Source organism: Pungitius pungitius, chromosome 3 (genome assembly GCF_949316345.1).
Source record: "Pungitius pungitius chromosome 3, fPunPun2.1, whole genome shotgun sequence".
Lineage (NCBI taxonomy): Eukaryota > Metazoa > Chordata > Actinopteri > Perciformes > Gasterosteidae > Pungitius > Pungitius pungitius.
Window position 1 is genome coordinate 10,186,372 of NC_084902.1, and position 26,984 is coordinate 10,213,355.

The following is a 26,984-nucleotide window of genomic DNA, read 5'->3' on the forward strand; positions in this document are numbered from 1 at the left end:
TAACAAATGAAATAAATAGATTTAGTGGGATTATGTGCAGAATGGCAGGTAGCAGCTCCGCGGTATACCGAAATCGATCAGGTCCGTCGGGATAATCATCCGGTACACTTACTTATATAACAGATGTCACACAATGAAAAAAAAAGAGGGAAAGTAATTTAATGTAAAAAGAGGGAATGCCGGCAGTCTTTCTTACTCTTGTTGTACTGGGTTAATCGCAGGGTGAAACCCCAATAATCACCAATGTATGTTGACCCCTCGCTCATTTCCGTCATTCACAGCGGTCTACGATTAGGGATTGATTCAGAACCTTGGACACAAATGCTGATCCTGTCAGACCCAACTACCTCTCACTCAATGTTTAACACATTGAGTGAGAGGAAATGGAGTTCTAAGGGTTGACAGGAGTTTCCTGTCCTTTCGCTTGTATTATCAGAGGACCACATAGGAGTGAAAATGACTATAAATGCAGATTAGGATCATACAGAAGACCCACCGGCAGAGAGGGGGGGGTACTTTCCCATAAATACATTTATCAGATTACACATTTAAAATAACATTGTATTCCTTACTAAACCTTCCGGCTATCATTTGTGTACATTTATGTTAAACACAACTGACCATTTATTATATGTATATGTATAAGTCAAGTTTTCATTCATCATGTGAAAGAAAATGTCCTAATCATTACTATATAGGGGTTGTCCAGGTTAATGAGGAATCTCTTTAAGAGCAGTTAAAAAAAAAAACTATGTTGAGAGTGAGAGACAAACATGTCAACATGAAGCCGGACCGAAACAGAGGGCGATGAGTCATGCTAGAGGTGTTATGTGGTGGCACTTTATTTCCCCCGCTGCAGTTGCGACTACTGATCGCACTATATATTTATTAGAAAGAGGATGTACTCAGTTAACTAGCAGCAAATATCTACCTTGACGAAATTAACTTACTCCACGCCAAACCAACATATATGAAACAAAGTTTATTCTTTATTTTACATATCTGTACATAAACATTTCTTCCCTCAAATAAAATTTTTGATTACAGTAGAATGAAAACGATTTTAACACACTTACTCATTTGAAATGACTCGTGTCAGAAAATCAACATTCACAAAATGTTGAAGAGCAATTAGAGTGAACGTATTACCAAAAGCTACGACTCCACTACAAGGCAGGCATGTTTCCTTTACACTCTTTTAGCACCTTCAAATAAACATTTCTCAGTTGAAAACTACCATTTGTGCAGAATAAAAACAGGTTGACTTTGAAATACTTGAAAATTACTGTCCAACTTAAAATGGTCTGAAGAAGTTAGTTTCCATCTCTTTGTTAATTTTCTTTTTTTATACAGCGTTGTTTATTTTTCGCACAACTGACTTTCTACTAAATTTTTCACTATTATTTCATTTTTTTTCCCACATTTTTTGCATTTGACAGTTATAATTTAGTGGCGAATGTAGAAATTTTAAAAAGAAACAGTAGCAAAGCGAGGCCAATCACTGCACAGGAAGCTGGGGACAGAATCCATGACAACACACAATCAATTCCCTGTTCTCCCAGGAAGCAGGAAGTGCACATCTGTCCTCAGCGCTGGGAGAAAACCACAGGAGCGAAAACGAAACAGGGTGGCCTTCTTCTGTGCTGCTACCACTGGAGTCAGCGGGGTGGACAGGAAGGTCAAAGGTCGACGCGGGGAAAATACTTGGGACAAGTGGGCGGGATTTGGGCCGACGCTGGGGCAGAGGTGGAATGGCCAGAGGGGGGGGGGGGGAGTCTGGTTGGGAGCGGGAGCTTAGCTGGGCAGAGGGGAGCAAGGTGGAGTGGGTTCGGGCTTCTTATTTGGATAGGGTCCTCTCAGCCAAATGTTTCTGCTGGCTCTCAGCGTGCCTGCAAAAAGGAGAAAAAGGTAGGAGCATAAGTGGAGGGACACTTTTCTTACAGTCCACAAGCTTTTAGAAAAGATCAAAATCAACAACGAATCAACACTTGTGCAGAGAGATAAATGGTTGTAGGATAAAAGGCACTCGGAATTATAAAAAATAGGCTCATTCGTTGAAAGAGCAAACGTGTTTTGAGTGTTGCAGGACTCAGTTGAGGAATTCCCCAAACAAGCAAAACAAGTTTTGATACACCTAAACAATCAACAGGAGGCTATCAAGACAGGTGAGATAGCACGCCGTGAACGATAGCCAGGTAACCGCCACATTTAACATGGTCCGAAAGAAAAAGAGAAAGCCAAAACAAATGGTGCAACCTTTCACTATAAAATAAAACCCGCGTTCTGTTCCTCTGATGAACAGCAAAAAGTAATGTTACTTGAGTCGGCATTGATTATGGTTTAAATATTACTAGTTTGAAGGAAGAAAATGAATAGTGTCCTCCTCAGTCCCGTTAGCGCCTCAAGGCTACGTTAGCCGGTACTAGCATAACACACCTGAATCTCAGACTTTTGGATACAGCAGGTTCATCATGTGGAGTACTCTTTAAAACAACTAACTGTTACTTATATTTGGGTGTTTACATCTAAACTAGGAACAATAGACTTAAGGCTGAGGCCAAAGAAACAGAAATCACTGGAACCGTTGGTTCCTTATTTTTCTAATGAGGCTTCTAGGCAATGAGAAACATGTAGGCTATTTCTCTCTAATCTCGTCTAATTTCAAAATAATTTGCTTCTCTCTCTGTCATACACAATATGAGTAAAAAGGAGCGTGGTAAACGAAGAAAAGAAGTCATTTAGTGCGTCATCACCTGGTGAGGTCCTCTATGTCAACCAGCATGGCATCTTGCTCCATGTGTAGTTCATCCCTAATCAGCAGCAACTGTACAAGCTCCTCATTCAGACCTGGAGTTAATTTAGATAGATGAGGAATTATTATCATTATGACAAAACATGAATATGTACATAATAAGGAACATGCTTAGACATATTCAATTGCCCCCCTTATAAATAGATGGAAATTAAATACACAATATATGCTGTGTAGTATCCAACTGTTGGAAATATCCTGTATCCCCCTAAATCCATAAAATTACCTCAGAAATTTATGAAAAACATAAGAGGCAACTGTGGTTGTGGTTGTTTGTCATACCACATGTTTTCTCTAGAAAAACAATAAGCAGGGACAGGGGCTTCGAGGGGAAAGTCAAGTTTTGTCACAGTCACTTGAAAAGTCGCTCATGATTTTGGACTCATGGGGATTTTTGGAGTTTTTAGACAAGCGCTTATTGAGTGATGAGAAGCAGGATCACCGGTGAGTACACCGTGGTGACAGTAAACGCTCAGGGGAAGCTTGGTAACTGGTACAGCTCTCTGAACTGATCATGGGTCAGTATGCGTGTGCATATTTTTCCCCATTTGCTCTCTTGCTCAATTCTGCGATTGAAAGTGCAGGTCAGGGATTCTGTGTTTGTGTGTAGTAGCTGTGCTGTGTGTGTGTGTGTGTGGGCGTTGGTGGAGAAACTCACTCTCAATCTGGGAGTGCAGGTCGTTGACTATAACTTGGAGCTGCCCCAGCGTCATATCTCTCAAGTCGGTGGGCTTCAGGCTTCTTTTCATTAGACACTCACTGATGTGAGGCATGTGTGGAAGCTGCCGCACAAACAGACACACAAATGAGACTAGATTCAGAAATGTACTGGGCTGCATCTAGTTGGAGTGATACAACAGTCAGACATGCTGTATTGGCTAAAGGACCTGTTGACAGAATACAATATTTAAGAAAAAATCAGTTTTTCAAATCAATATCAATAAAAAAAGGTTAACATGGCCTTTCTTTGAGGAGGACAGAAACAAGTGGACGGTGTTTTATACAAGTAAGAAGCCCTCAGTGACCGTGTGAAGTTTGAATGCTTTTATTATGCTTTATTTATTATGCGCCGTACAAACCTGAGCGACCGGGTTCACTTCACTTCCGGTTAATCTTTACGGAGTGATTTTTTCCTAAAATTCCCACGTCCAACCACTCACTGACAGCAGTGCCACGTCCACTATGTTATAACAAAGGATTAGAAATTCCACTTTTCTTTTCTCACAGTTAAAATGAAAGGCTTTTGTAAGATGGAAGTTTTAGGCTTTTTTTCTTTTCTTTTTTTAGGTATTTGTGCTAAATATGGCACAGTAGTACAACTGAGTAGAAATACAGCTCCAAATATTGATTCTATTTTTATTCCAAGTTTAACCTTTAGTGCTGGCTTAAATCCGTCTAAAATGCCACCACCAGTGTCTCTATGTTCTCGACATATGTAACAAAACGACAACGCACGTGCTTGTGTGGTTTCTCCGACACAAAGGACGCTCAATTAGCTCTTTGTTTATCAAACTCTTCCTCCGTCGGCAGTCGCGTCCAAATGTTCCACGCCCTTTCGTTTTCCCTACAACACCTATTTCCTCTCTGCCTCCCACTTTCTCCACAGTCATGACAAACAGCAGGTGAGGAAATACGTGCGCTCTCTCTTTGCTCGTGTCTGCATGGGGGGGGTTGGTGTCTGGCTGGCTCCTCGTACCGGTTCTTTCACTTTCACATCGGAAGCACTGATGCAATGGTAGTTGAGGGCGAAACGTGTCAGTTTCAGTAAGGAGACGTGAGGAGCGAAGTGCGGCGTCAAAGCCAGAGTGCGGGGGGGGGGGGAAAGGTGGCCGATGGGTGATAGTCTTGACTCATGACTGAGTTTCTGTGATCAGATGTGGTATTACGACTTGCCGGGTGCTCAGTCCCAGCGAACTAACCTCAAGCGATGACTCAATGGAGGAAGTACTGTTCACTTCTCTCTGAATGGAGGCGAGAGAGCGCGTTGAGGTTTAGGAACTCACTCTCTCCAGGCACAGCAGAATACCAGCAGAGGGATCGTTCCTGCTTCCCTATTCTCTTCATCAGATAAATGAGGGTTGAGTGTCACGGATCAACATCACCCGTCATGTTCCAAATGCTTTGAGAAATACGCACAAATCACACACTCACTCACTTACAGCTAATAATAACAACAACCTCTCCATCACTTTTAGTAATGTACGTGAATAGCTCATCCCCTGCTTCCAGCTTCTGATGAACTGTCCCCATTTCATATCAACACTTATTCCAACTTCTACTACACTACTTTTAGTTATCTATTTGAACTATTAAGCCATAGCTCTATGCCAACAATCTGAGCTACATATCCATTGCATTTAGCATTTTCCATTCATTTGGGGTATTTATTTCCTTGAACTATATCTCCTTTTACCATTTCAAATGTTCAGCTTCTTTTAGCAGGACGTTCAGAACATGTCACCATTACTTCCAGTTAAATAGTTGAACTGGATCCTTAAACTGACGCAGGTCGTTGCGCTGATCTTATAGCAGTTTGACAGGTTTCTGGGGTTGCGGAACATGTCCGACGGCTTTAGCCTTGATGCATCTTGATATTCACCGTGTTGGGGATGTATGTGACAGTGATGTGTTCTGACTACCGAGCACAGCCACAACGCCAATGCTTTCCCGCCGCATGAATTATAGATGGATCCGGCCGAGCTGCCCCGTCTTCTCTGAATAAGTAAAGCGGCTCTGGCTGCAATTCCGGGTGGTAACACGCCGCGTGTGTAAGTCCGACAGCGTCGGTGTCTGAGTACGTTGACATGGAAGCTCCGGAAGGGGGGTGTGAGGCAGCTTTTAATGAATGAAATAATGATGAACTCGGTCAATTGAAGATTGAGGATGAAAGGGCGCCGAGGATGGGCGGGGGAAGACTTTTGTGACATCATCCCAAAGCAAACTGTGACTAGTTTAATACTCATATAATACTCACAGGTTGACCATAACATTCATGACATTTTGACACGTAAATGTCAAGATGTTTATTGGAAGTGGCCGGCTGTTCCAATCAGCAATGTTGGTCATCTTAAAAGGTGGACATTCTGTATACGACTTCCACAAAGATCAGTGTGAGTTCCTTATAAAGTTACAACAGCGACTGATAAATGTTCCACTTTGTTTACCAGCTAGTCACTCTGTCACTCTGTCTGGTCTTTGGTTTGGTGCAGAGCAGTCAGTTTACGGCACATTTATTTATGCTGAAAACAGCTGCTTACTGAAAACTACACCAATGAGAACAAGCCCCTTCCTTTGAGGGAAGGAAAAAACCTTAAAATGAGTTGAGAAATGCCATAAAGTGGATTCTGTTGAGCCGAAGCGTTTGGTGACGATTCCCTTCCACATAGAAGGAGAAAACTCTACTCTTATTCCATTTTGTGTTGTATTCACACAGTGACCACATCTGTGTATCTTGTTCCACAAGATTACATTCAAATACATTCACATTTTGAAACTTTGACGACAGGTGTTTCCCTTGGTAACGTAAAACGTCCTGGTCAAAGGACGCGTTGCCCTGTAATTGTGTTACTAACCAGGTCGGCCACTGGGGACTTCTTGCGATTCTGTTTCTCCACCTCCACTTGCATCTTGGCCATCGGCTTGGCCATAGCCAGGGCCAGCTTGGCCTCCGCCTGCAGCTTCTTCTGTCGACTAACAAAGTCCATGTCCTCCAGAGACTCGGAGTCCTCCTCTGTGGTGTCCCTGTCGGAGTAGGACGAACTCTGCTTGGACTGCAGGGAGGACATGGCGGATATTGGAGGAAGAGAGAGAAAAGAGAAGTATGGGGAGGGGGGACACGATGGACAGAATGAGAAATGGCGGAGAAAAGAAAAAGATGAAAAAAGACCAGGTCAGAGAATTCATCTTTAGGTTTTCTAGGCCTTTTGGTTGTTTGGTTTTATTCAAGCAAAGACAGGAACGTAATTGTACATCAAATGGGATGTAAGGGGGGTGCGGCTGAACATGTAAAGAGATGATCATTTTATCTTTCTGATTCTTTTACTATTAAACGTGTCTCAGGGTGACGGGAGGTCAATGCGGCCAGTCATCCGTGGCCCCCGGCGAGCGGATTCCAATTCACCCGTCACCCGCCGCCGTGAATTGGTTAACAAGCGCGAAAACGTGAGCAAACACATCCATCGAGAAACGTAAGCGCCAGATAACTGACGGCTATCCAACCCTGTTTCACCTCTTTCATTTTTGATCTGCCTCAATCTCGCTTCACCATCGGCTCTGCACACCACAATACACCTTTTATAGTCATTTAAAGAATTTAATCATAACTTTTTCATTCCCGGGAGACATTCTATGAAATGTCTGAACATGGGTGCGTACCATGGGGGACAGAGGTGTGTCCAGACTGGTCTCTGTCTTGCTGTCGTCTGCATCGCTGTCCTTGTCGCTGCCGCTGTCGTTGACAAAGCAGATCTGTAGGTTCATCCCACTCTGCAGCCTGCGGGGCGAGACACAGGTGGATCCAAGCAGCGGACAACAGGTTAACATATTAGCATTGGGTGCTGAAACGAGTCAAGGGGCGGTTAAATGTCGACTCTTTACGCAGTAATTGACTTGGACGTTGGCCAAAAACAGACAGCAACGCCGATAATAAAATGGACCGATGATGAGTACGCACACTGGAGGAAAAATTAAATTAAAATTAAGAAAAAAAAATGAAAAAACAGATGCGAGCTGCCTTCAGAATTCGTCTGGTGTTTTTAATCATCCCTCTTGTCTTCTGCACGGATCGATCCAGGAAGCCTCTGGTGGGTCTGATCTCCGAGCCACGGAGCAGCAGAATATCACTATCTGTAGATACAGCCGACTGGGGATCAATGGTCGGCCTTTTTGATGCAGTAATTACAAACTGAGCTGATTGATTACACAACACAGATCCAATCGCTCCAAATTAAAAGGGGGCCTTGGCGGTCGAACGTTTTCCTCGGGAGACGCTCGCTGTACCTCGACTTGAGCAGATTGTGAACGTGTTTCTGACGGTGTAGTGTGACTGCTCTGCAGTGTTCAGCCCGACGAATATATCTGCCAATATAAGGCTCGTTGCTGATATATTAGCGGTATTATTGGCAACTTTGTCAGCTGATGGGTAGAGATACAGGGGAATACAGAATTGTCAAAGATATGGTTGAGGTCATTTAAGAGTGACTAAATCACATAATTGGTCCGGAGAGTTTTTTTAATCGAAGGTGTGTAAACCCCATCGGAGAAAGGCTATTATTAGAAAATACACTTTATGGCTTGCAGGGAATTAAAGAAATTAAAGAAATCTTTATGAAATGTTTCATGAAAAATTAAATAACTATTTTAGCCAATATGTTGATTATTAAATTCTCAAATATTGATTGTGGTACTCAAAAAGGGTTTATTTTATGACATATCACCCGTGACGAGGCATTGATGGTGACAATCGCTCATCCAAACTGTGAGAATATTGAAACATTCATGTAATTCGAATGAAATAAATCCAAAAGCATGGTAGAGTTTACAGAACGTCAGTTCCAGTAAGGTACCGTGTAGTATGTGGCCTTTCACTGGGTATTGGGAAGTGAGAACCACAACGTCTGACTGCGTGGCTCATTCACGGTGAAAAACTCTCTCTTTACAGTAATTGTCTTCCTTCTGGTTTGTCATATCTTTACTAGTACACATGACTGTAAATCAAGAAATTTAGATGTACCTTTTGTATTTTTAGCCATTGTTATATCTCTTGAATTTTAAAGTTAAGAAAAGAAAACCACCAGTCTTCGTGGTCTGAGGAGAAAGTATGGGACGGAGGAAGTATGGGACGGAGGTCTTACCGTGAGGACAGGCTGGGTTTGCCGCTCTTACTGCAGCTGGTGTAGATGCCCGGCCCATCGTCAAAGAAACTGCCGAGGGCCAACTTCTGCCTGATTGACTCCCTCTCATTCTTTTGGGCCTGTAACGGGAGAAATACAATCTAAGTTGACCCTTTTTCATGATCCTTTTGTTGACATCTGAGTTATTGAGGTCCGAGGTTAAGGGTCAGGCTGGTTGTCATGGAACCTCAACTCCAGGTACTTCTATTTAGCTTTCCATCATGCTACAACATCCGTCACCAACACCTGAGGGTACAAGTTAAATAATAGCAGCAGCATCCTCTTGATTTGCAGAAAGAGCTTCAGTGTCATCGTAACGAGGTTTGATTCAAATATTGTAGTCAGCTGAAGTACTGGAAAACAAAATGTGAAACTTGTCATTACCAGAAGTCACAAGCAGGTGGTGCTGTTGTCTCAGACAAAAAGTACAGCTAGAAACAAACACACACACACACATACACACGCGCACACACACACACCCACACACACACACACACACACACACACACACACACACACACACACACACACACACACACACACACACACACACACACACACACACACACACACACAGTAAGTCTTCTAAGACTCCCACAGGATCAATTTCACATAAGATAAACTACGGGGGAATAGCAGGAAGAACCGTTTTGCACATCTTAAATCTGCACCAGTCTTAACATCACAATCAGGAATCTGTGACTCGGCGCAGCACTTCACACTTTCTCACACACGCGTCTCCATAGGATGTCTCGCCTACACCGATATCAGGTAAACACATCGAACTGATAGCCAAACAGCCATCGACTGGTTCTAACGGTTACATCCTCTCAAGCACTATTTACTCCTCCTGCTGCAAACGAGTACCGGAGCACAGATCAGATGCCTCAAGGTTGATTGTGTGGATGTTAGAAATATTGTGGAGGTGTCCTATGTTTCTATGATTATTCTGAAATTCTGTCAAGGTCCAGGCCAAAGAAAACATCAGTTTATTCATCATATTTATATGTTTTTATTAAAAAAATAATTGTTAACCGTTATCCCATCTTATTTATAACATTACATTGTAACCTGACTGAATATTTTGGTGTGAAGATCTAAAAAGCTCATAGATTCCATGCAACTTCAACATCTGTCACCAGGGAACTAATTTCCCTCTCTGTCCCCCCCCCACCCTCATATTTCAGGTCAGTGGCTCTACTTTTGCTGTAAGTTAAAAACCAAATGAATAATAGAAGAAGAATCCCTTACGTGAGCAATCTTTCCTCTTTGGATCGGTCTCCCTCACATCCTCCCTCCTGCTGCACTTATCCTCACCGACACAAGCTTCCTCATCTGTCTCTCTTCCTCACTTTTCTATTCTTTAACCACCGGGTTCAGACTCTCTGGGCGTTTCTCTCTCTCTCTCTCTCTCCCTCTTTCTGCCTCATTATCCCCACTCATCTCCTTCCATCTCCATGTCTCTCAGCCTGGGGGCCTCTCATCTATGTTCATTTGGTTCTTCTGTCTCCACATGCCTTATCACAGCTTCACCTTCCGTTCGTTTTCTCATTTCTTTTGCTGCCTCCCTTTTCCTCTCCCCTGTCTGTCTCGCCTAACACTTGTGTACAGGCTTTGGTGAGAGTGGCCCCCGCCGCCCAGGACAAATAAACATAATCGCACTCAATGCAAGAGCTCGCAGACGCTACTTGCCAAGTAGTGGACCTGGCACTGCTCCTTTGTGTGTGTGTTTTAAAAAAGAGGCCCGGGGAGTCGAGACGAACACGCTTCCGGGCTTCAATCCGCTGCCACACAAGGTGCAACAGCGGCCCGCGCGGTGCCCAGCCGACACGCTGTCAGTCACGGTACTCAGAGACGAGGACCACGAGCAGCGGGTCCACTTAGCTTCTGCACACGCCGCCGTAAGAGCAATTTCATCGCGGCGCTAAGTATGAATCTCGATGTTCGCTCTTGTTCTTACCCTACGTGGAGACACGCCCAGGATTTAGCATTTTTTTCTTGAAAAATGACAAACTATTATCAAATAAGTTGAAAATGATCTTCCTGCTGATCAACAACTCGATGTAATCAACTAGCCCCGAATTAGAGCCTAACAGCCATGGTAACTGGGACGGACTGCAGGGGGGTCAGAATAGATCATCAACATTCTCAGAATGAGAGGAGCTGCAGCTGTATTTGTCACACAGCCCAGTTAGTGCTCCCCGAGTGTGTGCGTGGGCTTTGTGTAGTAAAACAGTCATCATGGAAGCCATAAAAACATTTGCAAAGGTGTGGAATGAGCCACTTGGGGTGGAGGTGAGAAATAAGAACTATGTTTAGTCTCACGCCTCTCCTTACTTTTGTATACTGTTCTAGTAGCATTGATACCAAAAGCTGAATTTATTGTGTTGCTATTGTGTTTTTGAGTACAGTTTGAAATGCACTTCCTTTAGTGGAAGTAAATCCTCTCTGGTGCAGGAAATAATCCAATCCTGTCATTTTGTTGGCTTGTTCCTACTCAGTTTGGGGTGAACGAAAGGCAAGCCTTGCACAACGCGGCCAAAACCAGCAACCTTCCAGCTCAAGTGATGGGCTCACTAACACAGATGAGTGTGAATATGAGGTTATTGTGATCCCGTGTGGGTCCTGCTGGGAAACGTTCACGCCTCCTTATGGAATCCCACAAAAGGCAGAATCTCGTTTCCCACATGATGATGACATGGAAAATTGCCGTATCCCTTGCAATACTAACACTTGAAGACGTATGTGGGGAGGGGAGCGCAGAGAGAGACACGAGGACTGAGTGACAGTTAGAACCGCCCTCCTCCTTTTCCCGGCTACAGAGCAGTCACCACCCAAATTGGACTGGGAGCAACACAATTGGGATAATTTGTGTTTTCCTGAAATTCAGCAAGCAATTTTCTCTAATGAAAAATCCCTCATTGACAAAGACATTTTCTCTACAACCATCCGTTCAGAGACTTGGGGGCCAATTAAGATCTGGCAGAGGAGGACCCAGTGTTTGTTTTGAGCCCTCATATCTTCCCTGAAAATCTTTATTAGACGGGGAAATTAATTTCATTATCTGTGCTTCCCCTAAATTAGTAGCTCTTGTGGCCAGCAAATTGTTTAGTGGTTAAGATCTGACATGGGTATAAAAGTGTGTGTGTGTGTGTGTGTGTGTGTGTCAGGCGCTTCAAGATATGTCACCTCTTCATTTGTTAATACGGCTTTTTCATTTCTTGTCTTTTCTTCTCTTCCTCCCTTTTCTACACAATAGGGGCTTTTCACTGGTCAATAGGTGGCTCCCTGGTTAGAGACAATAACCCACTGTTCAACACACACACACACACACACACACACACACACACACACACACACACACACACACACACACACACACACACACACACACACACACACACACACACACACACACACACACACACACACACACACACACACACACACGTGTTTTCCAGGTCTGACCCGGAGCTTCTGCTGAGATCACAGCTCCACAAACAGATACAAGGTCACTATTTCTTCTGTGTGCCTGTGATTGTGTTCACACACTTCTGTCGACTAGGAATAACTGCATCTTTTTGACGTATTGCTGAGGTTATGAATTCTAAACCAATAGTCGGGACGTACACGTACTTATTTTCTTTCCCTGACATGTTTATATGGCTCTCATATAGGCTGAACAGCTACATACAGCAGCAGGACAGCTTAGTTTAGCATACAACTGGAAACGGAGGCAAAATGTAGATTTAAAGTCTACTAGAAAATCTAGTGCTGTCTCTCTCTCTCTCTCTCTCTCTCTCTATGTATATATCTCATTCTAGCTCAGATAAGGGACTTGACCTGTGACCCCTCACACAGTTCAGCCTCAGGTCAGTGCGAGGCTGCTCCTGTCACTCAGAGTCCAAGAGAAGAACTCAGCAAGTGGTACATAAGGCTATACATGTGTATGGGTGTATGAGTGAGTTAGGGCTGGGGGGGTTAGACAGCACAATAGATCTCCAAGTGACATTTGAGCCTCTCTCTGCAAGAAGCCCCGGACTGTGCATTCGATTCAGTGCAGGAGTCTGTTTTTTCTCCCAAAGACTGATGCAGATTTAAGAATAAAAGCCTGGTTACTCCCAACATGATGTCATCTTTGCCACAAATAGCTAAGCAGTTAAAGTACAAGCATCATATTCGCCTCACATTGCTACAAACAATACCCAGAGCCCATGGAATGAATATTGAGAAGTATATCTTCACTAAGCCTTAGCGTAGCATCAGGACTGTGAGCAGGGTTACAACGCTGGTTCGGCTCAGCCTAAAAGAGGAGAAGCAAATAGCTCCAATGTGATAATGAGTGAGCTGCTTGTAGACACATTTTGTTATCTCTGTTCAGAGTCAAGCTGCTGGTTTCCTCCCACGTTGAGTCTTTTTAGCTCGGCTCTGCTAAGCAAGAAGACTGCTGACTGTTGCTTCATGTGTTGAAGGGACAGACGTAAGAGTGGAATCCATCTTCAAACACAATGTATATAAGTGTGCGAATGTAAACACGGACGTACTTGTCGGCATTCCTCGGAACGAGTTAGTCTTGACCATTTCACTCTTAAGCATTGAAAAAGACACAGCGTGGTCTTTTACCTCTTTGTAGTCATCATTGAGGTAGAGGCTGGACGTTTGCCCGATGAGATCATCCACTCCTCCACATTCGTCCATATTATCCAGCGCCTCCCTCACGCTTCCTTCCCTCCCTCCTGCTCTTCCTGTCTTTTCCTTTTCTACTCTTCAGTAGTCCAGACCGGCTCCTGAGGTTGAGTCCAGTCAGCGCACATCATTTCCCCAGTCAATTCCGCCTGCCGTGCCCCCCCCCCCCCCCCCCCGCCCTGCCACACACACAAAAAAAACCTCCAAAAGAAATCTCCTCCTCTTCTGGTGGCTTCTCCTCATCTCTCTCTTACATGTTGTGACCCCTTTTTCTTTCCCGTCCCTGCTCTTTCTGACTACCGCGCTCTCTCCTCGGCCTCCCCCCACAGGACTGTGAAGGCACAATGGTCAGAGGTAAGGCCCCTCTAGGACCCTCCCTACCTTCCACCCTCTGGTCCCGGGTGGCCTCTCACAGCCACACTCAGCACAGGAGAGGGAGAAACTCCCACTGGTGTATTTCTTCCGTTTTCACGCCCTGGTGTGTGGTCAGCAGCTGCTCACAACCAGTTTGAAAATAGACACCTCATCCGTGGGATGGCCACAGTGTGTGTGTGTGTGTGTGTGTGTTTAGATGAAAGCTGTTATGTCTGGAGTCTCTCTCCTGGGCACTATCTTTTCTCCCTTTGTTACACTACATTTTGGTGAATTTTCTTTTAAGCCTCCAAACGTTCTTATCTAGACTGACTTATACTTGTGCACATGTTTTGTCAGCCTACATATTCAAGGTGAAAACGAAATGTGAAAGTGTGTGTTTGTGTAACAGAGGACGTAGTGTGCTCCCTTCCTGCGAAGGTAAAAATAGGGCCCTGCCTGGACTCCAAAGCCAACAGCCCCACAGCTAAATAAACCATCTAAAAAAAAAAAAAATCACCCCTGACAGAGCGGAATGGACCATTAGTCTGGCACACAAATACATTCACACACTAAGGCCCTCACCGAGACACAGAGAGATGTCTTGTGCCCGGCATCAGGGACTTACATTTTCAATCCGAGCTCTCCGCGGTGTATAATAATCTCATTTTAGCGAGACTGTTATCGACCCATGACTCATATATTTGTCATAGCCGCCCAGACAGAAAATTGTGTCCACATGTGGCAGAATCCCACTGCAGGGAATCATGACTCGACACCCAATGGAAGCCATTAAGTGTTTATGTGGAAGTAAACTCATATTTCACTATGTCATAAATAAATGGTATACAGGTTAGTGTGGAATGTTCTGTGTGGTTTTCTTTATTAATTAAGTATTTGTATTTTATTCAGGCAATTCATACAAAACCAGTTTATGTTATAACAAAGCAGAAGGAAATCTTGTATTGAATCCTATTTCTTCCCTTGACACGTCGATCCCCGGCTTGCAGAGCGAGTTAAAGAATGAATACTCCACAGCCAGAGTTCCAATGATGAGACAGTATCAGACAATAAATAAAAAAGCCAGTTAAGGATAATAGGGTATGCAAGAGAGATGAGAGGAGAATGACAAGAGGGAAGAAAACGTCATGCCGATTCTCATTAATATGACATCACATTCTCTCATTCACTTGGTACTCTGCTGAGACAGTAGAGACAAGAATTACTTGGAGAAAACAAACCGTAGGTGATAAAACAGTTGTTTGCACAATATCATCAAAATGCTTTTGAACACAAGCACATTTAGACACACACACACACACACACAGACACACACACAGGGGTTGAAAAATAGGATGTGCGTTGGATTTAGGCTTAATCCCTGAGGATTATGGGGAGGTACATCGAACTGTCTGCATTCACACACATAGGACAGCGGCTGCTGTGGACAATGCAGAGACACACAGACACACACACACACACACGCCCACACACACACACTAATAAAACCAGTGTTAGCTGTGTGTATTTGGTGCTGAAGGGTTGGGCAGAGACTGCTCCACTGATTCTCATTACTGAGGCTGACTTCATAGTGAAGGTGAGGTCAGTGCTGACTCAAATGGGACAGGAGGGACCCGTGTTCCCGATGCACGGAAAACCAGAAATGGGAATTCACAAACATCCGCTAACACACGCACACACCCATGGGCAAAGACTGGGCATGGCGCTGGTTCCACGTTTGAGACAAAGACACACACAGGTTTATTCCTCCGATGCTCGACTGTTCGGTCAGCTGAGAGAGCGAGAAAATGTGTGAGCGAGAGACACACACACAGACACACACAGAATGGCTTATTGTGCCAAGTGAACAGAGGGTGACTGTGGGAGAAAGGGTTCCTGGCACCTCCTTTAAGCCTGTGATCCAAGGCCAGTGGCACTGTGTGTGTGCCTCCATCTTTTTGATGCGTGTGCACCTAAACTCGCTCTTCTTTTTATCAGCCCCACCATGGGTTTCTTTATCCTTAATGGCCATGTCTACGATAACGTTATATCACCACACTAGAACGCACAAAGAATGTGCTACAGAGTCTGATCTGGTCCTATTTTGGAAAAATGAGCAAAAGAACCGGGGCTGCTACCATAGCAACGGGGTGAGAATTTCTCCATGGAGATCCTCTGTGTTCCAAACAAATTGGGCTGCAAAAGGCGCACGGTGCTGCCCAATGGAAAGTTGGCGAACTCACGCACGGGCCGGTGTTTGAGGGGGCGGACGTTTAGCATAGAGGACAGAGTTTAGTGAAATAAAAAAACAGGAGATATATCTGCTGTGCTGTGACACAAGGTCAAAATCACACAACACACACAGTGGGAAATGAATATGAACTCCTACACATCTCTTAAGACGTTTTTAAACTATGTGTACACCCAATATGTCATTATGAACAAAAGTCTATGTCATGATAAGTTCTCACATTGACCTAAATAACATTATTAGCATATTTTTAGTGTATGAGTTCATGGTATTTACCTTATTTTGTTGGCTCTGTTTTGAAAAGTCTATTCTGATCATCAAGTTAACGGAATTGTCCAAAACTTTAATTTGTTTAATTTGCATCACAACAGAAATGTACACATGTAAAGAGGAAAGCTACCTCCTTGCGAACTAGACCAATGTATCATGTGAATAATTGTGTAATTAGGGTTTAGTTTCTGGCCTTATTGATCAATTCTGTCATTCTCGCATGATCCATCGCTGGTATCTACTGTACTGCTAGTTCATAATTCATGAGGCCACACCTCGTATATTGTTACACCAACACCAGAGCGTATGAGAAAAACCTCCTTACATGAATCCATATATAGATAGATAGAAAGGCACAGACCGAGGCCTTGGCAAGGTGACAGCCTTCCTAGGGGCCGAGGTGACACATTTTGGCCAAGCGGATAAATCTCATCATCACCCTTCGATCCGCTGCTACTGCTGCTGACAGCAATACGGCGATGGGAGATTTATAGATTCACGGGAAAATCTGAAAACAGGATGATGTATTGAGAGCTCAGGTTGTAGCAAACCTCCCTTGCACTCTTAATAAAAAGAAGAGCAGTAATGGCTACAGCAGGTGATTTGTTATTCCTGTGAACCAAACAATGAGCTTTCTTTTGCTCTTTTGGGCCTTGGTTTCAATCGATAGATGGGCTTGGTAAACTATGGGTCAAATGGTCCTTTTATTGGTTTTCTCAGGGTCAGCTAGGGACTTAATAGGCTAATGGTTTCTGACATTAAGTGATAGCTTGCCGCAGGGTGCGCAAACAGAGTTTTCGGTGCCCTCCTCTTTCTCTCCTCTGAGCCTTCAGTCGAAGACAAAAATAGGGTGTTCACTAAAGCAGAATAAAACAACGATGCTGCTCCCCTAAAAACAGAGATTGCCCAAAGACATGGACGGTCCCAGGAGACAAAAGAAATGCTTCCCTCTTTTTCCGCTTAATCTCTTTACTCCATGTGCATTTAATCCATTCATTAAGCCCCTGACTCGTTCAATCTCTTCTATGATTCCTCTGGTTCTTTCGCCCATCGTACTTTGATCTTTACATCCGTGTGTGTATGTTTTTTTTTCTATGTGCGTGAGGGGCGCTGTCTGCCTGCTGGTTGCCAGGTTACCGGTCTAATTGAGGGGCCTCTGGAGAGTTGCTGTTTTCAGAGCCTTACCCCTCTCATTCTTTCTATTTTACTCCGCTCCCTCTTTCATTTCTGGGGCTACCCTTGTATTGAAGCCATGTCAGCCTCCTCTTTCGAAATGTTCTTCCCTTATATGAAACTAATGTCAATCATATTTGCGTCTTCTCTATTACGTATCTACCCACCCTTCACTTCGCTTTACGCCGCCTGTGTTGTCGATTCTTCTTTGACCGTTTCATCTTTGCCTTTCATCAGCCGTCTTCACTAGCCCTGCTCTCTGCTCATTCAGCATCTTTCCATTATTCTGTCACTGCATCTAGCTTTTATCTACCACAGAACATGGCAGGAATTCCGTTCCTTGTTACACAACTGATCCCTCAACCACACAGGAAGAAATCTAATGCTGACATGTAAACACAGACAGCATTCCGAGGACGCATACAAAATGCTTTGGAGGATTTCTAAGGGAATCTTGAATCTGAATTTATTCCCAAACCTAATACAGCATTGGATCATTAACGTGACAATGATGACACAGAGTTGACAAGAGATCAGCTTTGACAAAGATCTCTCCAATTCATACACCAAAAACACTTAACCACACCTCCATTTAATGCTAGCATATGCTGGAGGATAGAAATCTGGACTTTTCGCGTTACTAAAATGTGCACCTACAAGGCCCCTCATCTCATTGAAACCATCGCATCACTTCTTCTGGAGCTTTTCGTGCATCGCTCGGTGCTTTGACAGTTGTTCTTCCCCCATCAAAGAAGCTCCATCTTTCCTCCGGGCTCCCCCCGGCATATTGCGCTCATGTGTTTTGCCTTTCATCTACCTCTCTGCTTGTTCCCACTCTCCATCTCCACTGCATTGCAGACTTTCCTCCCGCGCGGCAGAGCTGGTTATAGAACAGCTGTGATGCACTTGGTTTTCTTTAATCACGACTCCGCCATTCGTGTTAACTTAAAGTGGGGCACCGCCGTCACACGTCCCATAGGAATCACACAAAATCACGCACGCACACATTATCACCACGCTCCAAGCAGCCATTCACATTTAAATTCTCCCCCCGCACAGTTGCACGCACACAGAGTTCCGTCACGACACTATAAACTTGCATAACTCCTTGACATGGATTGATGAGGCTTCACGAGGAAGACGTGGTCCCTAAGTGCTCCCTGAGCAACCATACGCCTTCAGATTCATAACACGATAACAACAACGCTAATAACGACAAAATCAACGGCCGATTGTGTCCGTCAAAATGTGAAGTTTCATGGAGGTCTGAGAAGTACCTGGTAAGAACAGTTTTCCTGGTGCACCATCCTTCACAGCATCCTAGAGCGGAGTTGAGCTTTGAGGAGCAGGAGCGGGACTGGGAGAAGATTCCCAGCCCTGCAGCAGTATTCCAAAGGACAGGATCCCACAAAGTCCTCGATCCACAACTAAAGAGATCAATTCTCCGCTTGCCTGTCCTTGAGGGTCAGTCTTCGCACTCTGCTTTTCTGTCTATGTTTCTGATGTTTTGCTGCTCTGTCTTTATGCTAAAAGGAGAGAGAGAGAGAGTGAGAGAGTGAGAGAGAGAGAGAGAGAGACGGGGTCTGATCGATGCTTCCCCCAAAGCTAAAAGAGGGAGGAGAACGAGAGACTGGAGGAGGGGTGTGAGAACCCGAGAGTAGAAAGAGGGAGGGGAGGGAGCAGGGAAAAGCAAAGTGCCCAGCCGCCTTTTCTCCGTCGGGTTGTGACTGAAAAGAGGGAGGAGCCGTTTGGGCTGAATGTGTGGAGAAAAAGAGAGAGGGAGGGTGGGGTCGGGGTGAGTTAGGGTGGGAATGTCGTTCTGCTGTTTCGTATTGAGTTCTGCATGAAGAGACCGACAGAGGGACTTTATTGCTTAACCCTTAGTTCAGGTAATCCCTACCTGTGCTGAAAAAATGCTCAACAATGACAGGATGATGCAATATTATGCAATAAGACTCAAACTGAGACAGGAAGATCAGAGCCTTGGAAAGTGTTCAGTTCAACAAAAAGATGGTATTTAAAAAACCCTTGTATGTCGAAAAAAGATGTGTGTTACCTACTGACGTGTTTAGTAAATTTGTAAACATGGTACGTGGGTTTTGTGCGGATTGTACATTTCCCCCTCGTTCTCTGTCTCTTTGTTGGATTATAATCCCAAACAGCAGATGGCCGGTTTATAATCCACACGCAGCCCAACCTACTCAAATAATCTCTCCCTTCTCAATCTCTTGATCCATTCTTCAACCTGACCTCTTTGCATTTATAAACCTGTTTGTTTTTCGGATTTTCACTCACTGTGATGTAAACATGTGTTATACTTTTGGGAAGTATAGAGGCATGATTATATACCCTGTGAATTGTTTTGCTATCAACTGATGAATCATTTCATTAAATACATTTTAGTTGTAGAGCTCAACATTACAAATCACACATTCCCCTGAAATAATTCAGTCTAAATAATGTCAGAAACCAGCGAAACTAAATGATATTCAATCCACAATAGAAAAAAGGACAATGAGTAGGAATTCTAAATATTTTGGTCATTTTTGATACCTGGACTATTCATTTATTAATGGATAACTCACACGTCCCGTTCGCTCATCCCTGCTCTCTGGACCGATCTCTATCTGATATTGATATTTGGTGGGTGACGCTGCTTTTCCCGACAGGAGCAACCTTCGGTCTAATGACTTGGAAGTGGATCGATGAGCTCGGCGCTCTGATCTCTGCTGCACTCCGCTGGCTCTGGTCTGGCCTTCTGCGTGGTGCCATCTGGGGCAGACTGGAACCGTGCCCGTCCTGTCACGCTAACCTTGGATATAATCCTCTGCTTGCATCACCCCGACCGGTGATAAACTTGTTTCTTCTTACAGTGAAAGCTACCAACTGGGCCTCGTGAAAGCACTCACAAGCTTAAGATGAGTTCATAGGAATACAGTAAGTAGGGGAAAAAACAAAGAAGCCAAGCAAGAAATAAGTCAAGAGATCCTTATTCTTTTTGTACTATATATATATATGTATATATATTTAGAATATAGGGCTGTCAATAGATGAAAAACGAATTAATCGCACGCATTTTGAAATTCATTAATCTCGATTAATGGTGATTAATAAATGTTGTCGTTGTTGTTACAATGTTGTTTTTGAAGTTGGTTTTTCTTCTAAAGACTACTTACAAGTAATGAGTAATCACTATAGAAAACGTGTATTCTAGACACTGTTGTTTACTTACTGTAAGTAAACAAAAGGTACGGTAACGAAGTTAAAATATTTGGTTGCATTAATCTCTACATTAATCGCATAGATTAATGCGTTTATGTTGACAGCCCTAATATATATATATATATATATATATATATATATATATATATATATATATATATATATATATATATATATATGCTGTGCTGCTGTGTTTCTGCTGTGTGCTGAATGAGTTGTTTCCACTATTAGTCATTAAAAAAAGTGCTCAAGGAAATCCACCATCTAAATCTAAATTGGGATCCAAGTATAAATTCCCCCAAACTTTCCTAAACTGACCGTCTTTATGATCATTTGGGACGCATTAAAGCTTGCGGGTTCTCCCTTTTGAGTACAACTGCTACGTCTTTTTGAGGTACATGCAGACTGATGCAAGTCCACGTAACCGCCACCCCCCCATCATCTTTCCTCTCTCACCATGGCAGCAGTAACTCCATTCCCTCCCCCCCCCCAATCTGCTGACCTTCACACGGTTGTCAAGGTTACGATCTGAGTCAAAGCACAGGTGGAGACGGCCCCTCGTTATCCCCAGCAGAAGGGCAAAGGACCCCTGACATTATCCAGAATGTATGTGTGGCTGTTATTATCTAGTGATGTGACTATTAGCCAGACTAAATAACGATAGAAGCACACAGAAGATTCAGAACCAAGATTGACAGCTGAACAGACTGCCTTCAGGCCTTGCACAAGCTGACCAGAATATGACACATATGAGTTTGTTTGTCTTTCTGCTAAAATATAGCTTTATGCTGACTTTAGTGCCAAACTTTTACAGCTATATAGTCATTTACTCCAGCGCGGAGTGGGAAGATTGCCGCTATGTGTGTGTGTGTGTGTGTGTGTGTGTGTGTGTCTCTCTCGCTGTGTGTTGTTGTGCATATGGAGCATTGGAGCGGCCCGTCTCATCCTCTGATCCCTGAGCCTCATGAGCAGCTCTGTGTGTTTAACCCGCCGAGGGCATGCTTATAGATGCATACACAAATAATGATTCCTTAATTATGAATCACTGATAACAGAGAGAGCAACATGGTGATGGTGGTTCATTCGACTGTTCTCTACTAACGGGGTGGAGACATGGAAATGATGCTGTGGCCTGTGGACACAGTTGGTCAGATTACTCTAAAACGTAGTCAGTTAGTAAATACATTTCCAGGGCAATTTCTGTGGTCAGTAACATATTCCATCGGATTACAACAATTCTAATCTATATACTTTTGGGTACCTGAACATGTTGCACTTTATACAAAAAATGGATGCAAAAAATTCCCACAAACATTCATTCCTCAAATATTTTCAATGCAAACAAACAACATTTTGCTCTTTTCTTTGTATTTTTTTGTGCTGCTGCTGTTTTAAAGGCTACATGGAAGACTGATGATGTAACGAAAGAGGAGCACTAATCAAAAAGGGCTTCTCCCTTTTTAAATAAGCAATAAAAGAAAAAGAAAATCCTTAAAACATTATATTAAAAATATGTTATGTGAATATTATTAAAATTAAAAAGAACATAATCTGCATTTAGAATTAATCAAATTAAGAAAAACACATTTTTTCAACTGTAATCTTCTTTTTTGTAATGACATGGTTCTGATTATATGTCATTTGTTATTTCTCAAACACGGGGTGACCTGTGTAGCTCAAGGAAACACAAAACAACAGCTTTCACCCCCCCCCCCTCTCTTTGTCATTTTCCCCTTCGCCCTGGCCTGTCACAGGTATTGCACTTGCTTTCTTTTCACCACACTTCTCAATCATTCTCGTTTCCCCTTTCTCCCTTTGGCGCCCTCTCAGCCGGAGGAATGAGAGCACACATGCTTTTAGTGAGCTGACATTTGGTGCCAGTGTAAAAAAAAACAATGCATAGCAAAGCAGGTTGGCTCAGTGTGACGGCTGGATTCTGGCGGTAATGAGCTCCCTCTGACAGGGAGGAAGCCATGTGGAAGGCCAGGGAGTGCATCTGAGTGAGTGAGTGTGTGTGTGTGTGTGTGTGGGTGTGTGTGGGTGGGTGTGCTCAGCCACCAGAGGTTCTTCTAATGAGGACTACATGGCTGCAGTTGGGGGTGGAAAGACTGAGCATGCTGAGAACCACTAGGCTGCATGAATGTATGCATCACATTTTTAGATGCATCACAACAAATGTGTCGAGCTACTGAGTAAATGGTTACGCGGCCGCCAATTACACATGACGATTTGAAGCAGAAGTAGTGAGTCACAGTGAAAATTGAGCGGCTCAGACACAGCCTGTTGTTGTCGTGACAACAAATACAAAGTTGGTGAACGCAACAGGAAAACGTTGAAAACAACTAGGATTAGTCCGGAGAAAAAACAAGTATTTGTTTATTCTACAGTTTAGTCGGTTATCTGTAGCCTATTAATCAACAACCAATTATTATTTATTTCAATAAAAATATATGTATTTTATCACAAATATAAAGAATTTCTGCTTTTATTGGTTGTTATTTCATTATAAACTAAATATATTCAAACGTTTGTTTGGACAAAAGAAAATATTTCTAGAATTTGATAGTAAAATAGCTGCTATTTCATCCTGATGGAATGATTATTCTTGTTTTATGAGTATTTGAGGTGTCCTACAGCAACAGATGAAGCTCTCTGCATGACCTGGCACCAATTCCCCCTCTCTCTCCCTCTCTGTTATAGACACGGACACACACACATGCACACACACACACACGCTCAAAGACCAAATGCTTATATAACACAATGATGGCTAGAACACTCCTGGCTTGTGGGGAGCGTGTGGGTGTGCAGACGGGATTTAAACATGGCTTGTATTTTTAGCCAGTTATAAATACATAAAGTTCTCGACCCACATTTCCAAGTCTTTCCCCACTCGCGCACACGCGCACACACACACACACACACACACACACACACACACACACACACACACACACACACACACACACACACACACACACACACACACACACACACACACACTGTCATTAGGAGCAGAGGAGACTAGAGGTTCATGTTTCGGCTCCACTCAAACAAGCCATCCACGCACACATCCCACCCACAGGTCTGTCTGACTTAACCCTTTATTTCCCCCGAAAGAGAGGAAGGACAAGAGGTTAAACTTGAAAAACATAAACCCTCTTTTTGTTGCCTCCTCACAATGGACCTTGTTTTTTGTTTTATCTCGGCCCTGTTCTTACTTATATAGTGTGTGTGTGTGTGTATTGGGCTCTGCTCTGTAGTGACTGTGCAGAATGAAGACTGACACGAAGCTATAACATTAGAGGCCGTCTCTTCACTGCTACGTAAATCCACATTTCCTCCACAGCACGCTCTGCCACTCAAGGCCTGTGCGCCGCTTTGATAGTTTTCGTAGGGTGGAGAGGGGGACCTGGGGGGGGGGGGTATAATATTCTCCTGCTGTATCTTGGCCCTGAGAACATTAGGCCATAATGCTTCCCGACAGCTTGAGGAAGAGGACAATTAGCAGGGAACAGGAGTGGGAATGGCTGTGAACAACGGGGGGCGTCTGGAGGAGAAGGGGAAGGAATGTGAAGAAGGAGGTGGAGGTGGAGGTTGGCAACCGGGTATCAAAAATGAGCTTGAGACGGGGCATGAGCCTGAGCTGACTTCCAATGGCGAACAGGATATGAGCGGACACAAGACATGCTGACGAGGGGTTTGACTCTCGGGCTTTGGTGAGTCACGGTTTGAGTGAATCAGAGAGAGGGAGTGTTTGTGGGAGGAAGCAGACCAACAGCAGAATGCGTCGCTGTGGGCTGTGTCCTTCCACCTGAAACACAGCTTTTGTATCTCCAATCACAGCAGCATCTTTATCTGATTTACCCACAATGCTTTAGGCTTGCTCGATGACATGACTTATCACACTAGTGTAGGTCTAATCCATCTCAATAGACCACATAGTAGGTGTATGTGTCAGTTAATCCACACCTATAGCATCATGTTCACTCATCAATACATGTGTTTGTTTACGTGTGCAGACAAGGAGAGAAAATCTGGCAGCTGATGATACTGTACTTTGACACCAGATAAGAGCAGTTTCATGAGAGTCAAACTCGATGACCTATAGTATTTGGTGATTTTACAGCGAGCAGGTCTATCACATCCAGATCCAGACAAAACATGGCACAGCAGACCACCTTTTCAACAACCGTTGAAGGCCATCGACTCGTCATTGAGGAGTACCCTTCACCAACAAGCACTACTACATGTAAATCATTGCTACCGGACTCACAAAAGGGATAGTTGGCCATCTGGTGACATTTGGCGGATATATGTTAACAGTTACAGAGCCGACTCAACATAACTCTCTGCTCAGGTAAACATTAATCCAGTATGCCTTAAGATGATAGTTGCTTGTTGCTATGTCAATGCTGTATTGCACCCTTTAAAAAGGTAGTTGGTTCAAATGTTTTTCTCCTTAAGCCTAACCTGTATTCTCAATTTGTTCTCTGTGGGTACAGAACAACAAACTGTAAACAGATTTGTCTTCAAAAACAGTTTTTGGATGGGACAGCTTGCTTGTTTCCTGAATCCTTGTGTGTGCAGACTGTTGAAGCAGGTGTGAAAGAGTAGCTTCTAACAGAAGACCCGAGGCGACACGAGGCATCACAAAAAATGTTGATCCTTCATGTCTCTTTCATGTCTCTTTCATTGTGTTGCTAAATCTTTCTCTTCACCTCAAAGTAAAATGGACTTTCAACGTAGGTGTACAACAAGAAGATTTGCATATTCAAATACGTGTGGATGTCATTTTTGCAGATGTTCTTTCTTTGCCAGAATGTGGGAAAAAAATAGAAGGCTTCCAAGAAGTTGCAACCGCCATATGGTCAGAGTCCTTCCAGCACGAACCTGCTCTTTGTTAAAGGGTCAAATTGAATCTTAGCTCTGAGAAAACTGAGATGCATTGACAGATGTGCAGCTGGCTCTACTTTATCTCCCCGTTCTCAACATATTTAACTTTTCTATTTCATACGAACTCAAAAGACAACATGTCACAGCAGAGGAATGTAGCGCCCTGTTACACAATTAAATTAGCAACCTTTTTGTCAAACGATTGATCTAACATTGAACACAAACTAGTTGTGGTTTGGCTACACATCACGTGTACATTACATGCTGAAAGGGGTCTGACACACCTGACAGAAGGCAGACCTACACATTTCAGATCCTGCTTTACCTGAGTTAAGTGCCCGACTTGCTGTGAGGAATCCAAGGTTGAGCTGAGATGAAAAACCCTTTCACTCATAAAAACAAGAAAAAAATCTTTTTCCAACCGCAGCGGACTGTCAAGGTACCATGAAAAGAAAAAATATATCCTTTGATTCAGTGAGGTGAGAGTGTGCGTGTGTAGACTGAACGGGAGACAGAAAACTGACTGTAGAGCAGAGTCGGTGAAGTCTGTGTGTGTGTAAGGAGAGTGTGTGTGTCGGATGTGAGGGCCGGGCGTGTTTCAGCTGGTACCGGCACAGACATGCACTCACACACACACACACACATACACACCTACCCACACACAATGGGCAGTGGTTAAGCCTCGAGGGCTGAACCAGACACCGGAGCCTTCAGAAGTCTCTCCACACCTGGCTTAAGCCCCGCCCCCCATCTCTGAGACATCCTCCCACTTCCCGCCCACATTTACGTGGCCGGCTATCTACTCCTGCAACTTTCCGCCCTTCCACGCTCGCTGCCGTCTTCATGTAAACCGTACCTTTGACCCCACAAACCCTTTTTTCCCCTCTGTCTTCCTCCACAGGTTTGTTTTGATCCCATCAATCTGCTGCTCTTTTAACTTCCAACTCAACCTATTTTGCTTTCCCACGGAAGATCTAAGTCAAGTGTAGCTACTTTAGTCGTCTACTCCTTCTCTATTCCCAACATAGCTCCTCTCAGGACTTCTCTGACTCTCAAAGGAATTCTTTCTTCTCCTTCCCTACAGCCTACTGGCTTTACGTGGCACAGTCTAAGTACAGGGTGAAGGTAGTAGTTAGTGGAGCACAGAGTGAGACCAACATGCTCTTCCCTCTAACCGCTCTGCTTCTTTCTTATCCTCTTATTGAGTTATTTTCTCGTGCAGAACACTCCACATTTCTATAATCCTGACCGGGGTTCTGGTATTTTTCATTGTTTGTATTGTGTGCTTGAGCAGCACTTTCCAATTACATAGATTTCCATCCAAATGGGGATTTTTTTTTAAATCAAATCCGCTCTGTTCTAACAAAGATTACAAATGTAATATTTGATGTGGCTTTATTGGAAATTGTTTCTAATTAAAATAATTAAATAA

The 26,984-nt window shown here is 43.7% G+C and overlaps 1 protein-coding gene across 5 annotated transcripts in view; it reads right to left on the reverse strand.

Annotated features, from left to right (window-relative positions):
* Positions 1-967: 967 nt before the first annotated feature.
* LOC119226383 (schwannomin-interacting protein 1) overlaps positions 968-26,984 on the reverse strand; it is a 153,049-nt gene continuing 127,032 nt past the window's right edge. For 2 of the 5 annotated variants that reach the window (XM_037484359.2, XM_037484446.2), the window contains 6 exons: positions 8,665-8,783; positions 7,187-7,304; positions 6,385-6,582; positions 3,471-3,594; positions 2,754-2,847; positions 968-1,889 (listed from right to left, as the gene is read on the reverse strand). In XM_037484359.2, coding sequence (XP_037340256.2) covers positions 1,838-1,889; positions 2,754-2,847; positions 3,471-3,594; positions 6,385-6,582; positions 7,187-7,304; positions 8,665-8,783 — 705 coding nt within the window. In that variant the 3' untranslated portion in view covers positions 968-1,837. Of the gene's footprint in view, positions 1,890-2,753; positions 2,848-3,470; positions 3,595-6,384; positions 6,583-7,186; positions 7,305-8,664; positions 8,784-13,326; positions 13,469-18,711; positions 19,127-25,877; positions 26,077-26,984 lie in introns of those variants that run through there. The other 3 variants (XM_037484533.2, XM_037484622.2, XM_062561183.1) reach the window with 3 other exon arrangements.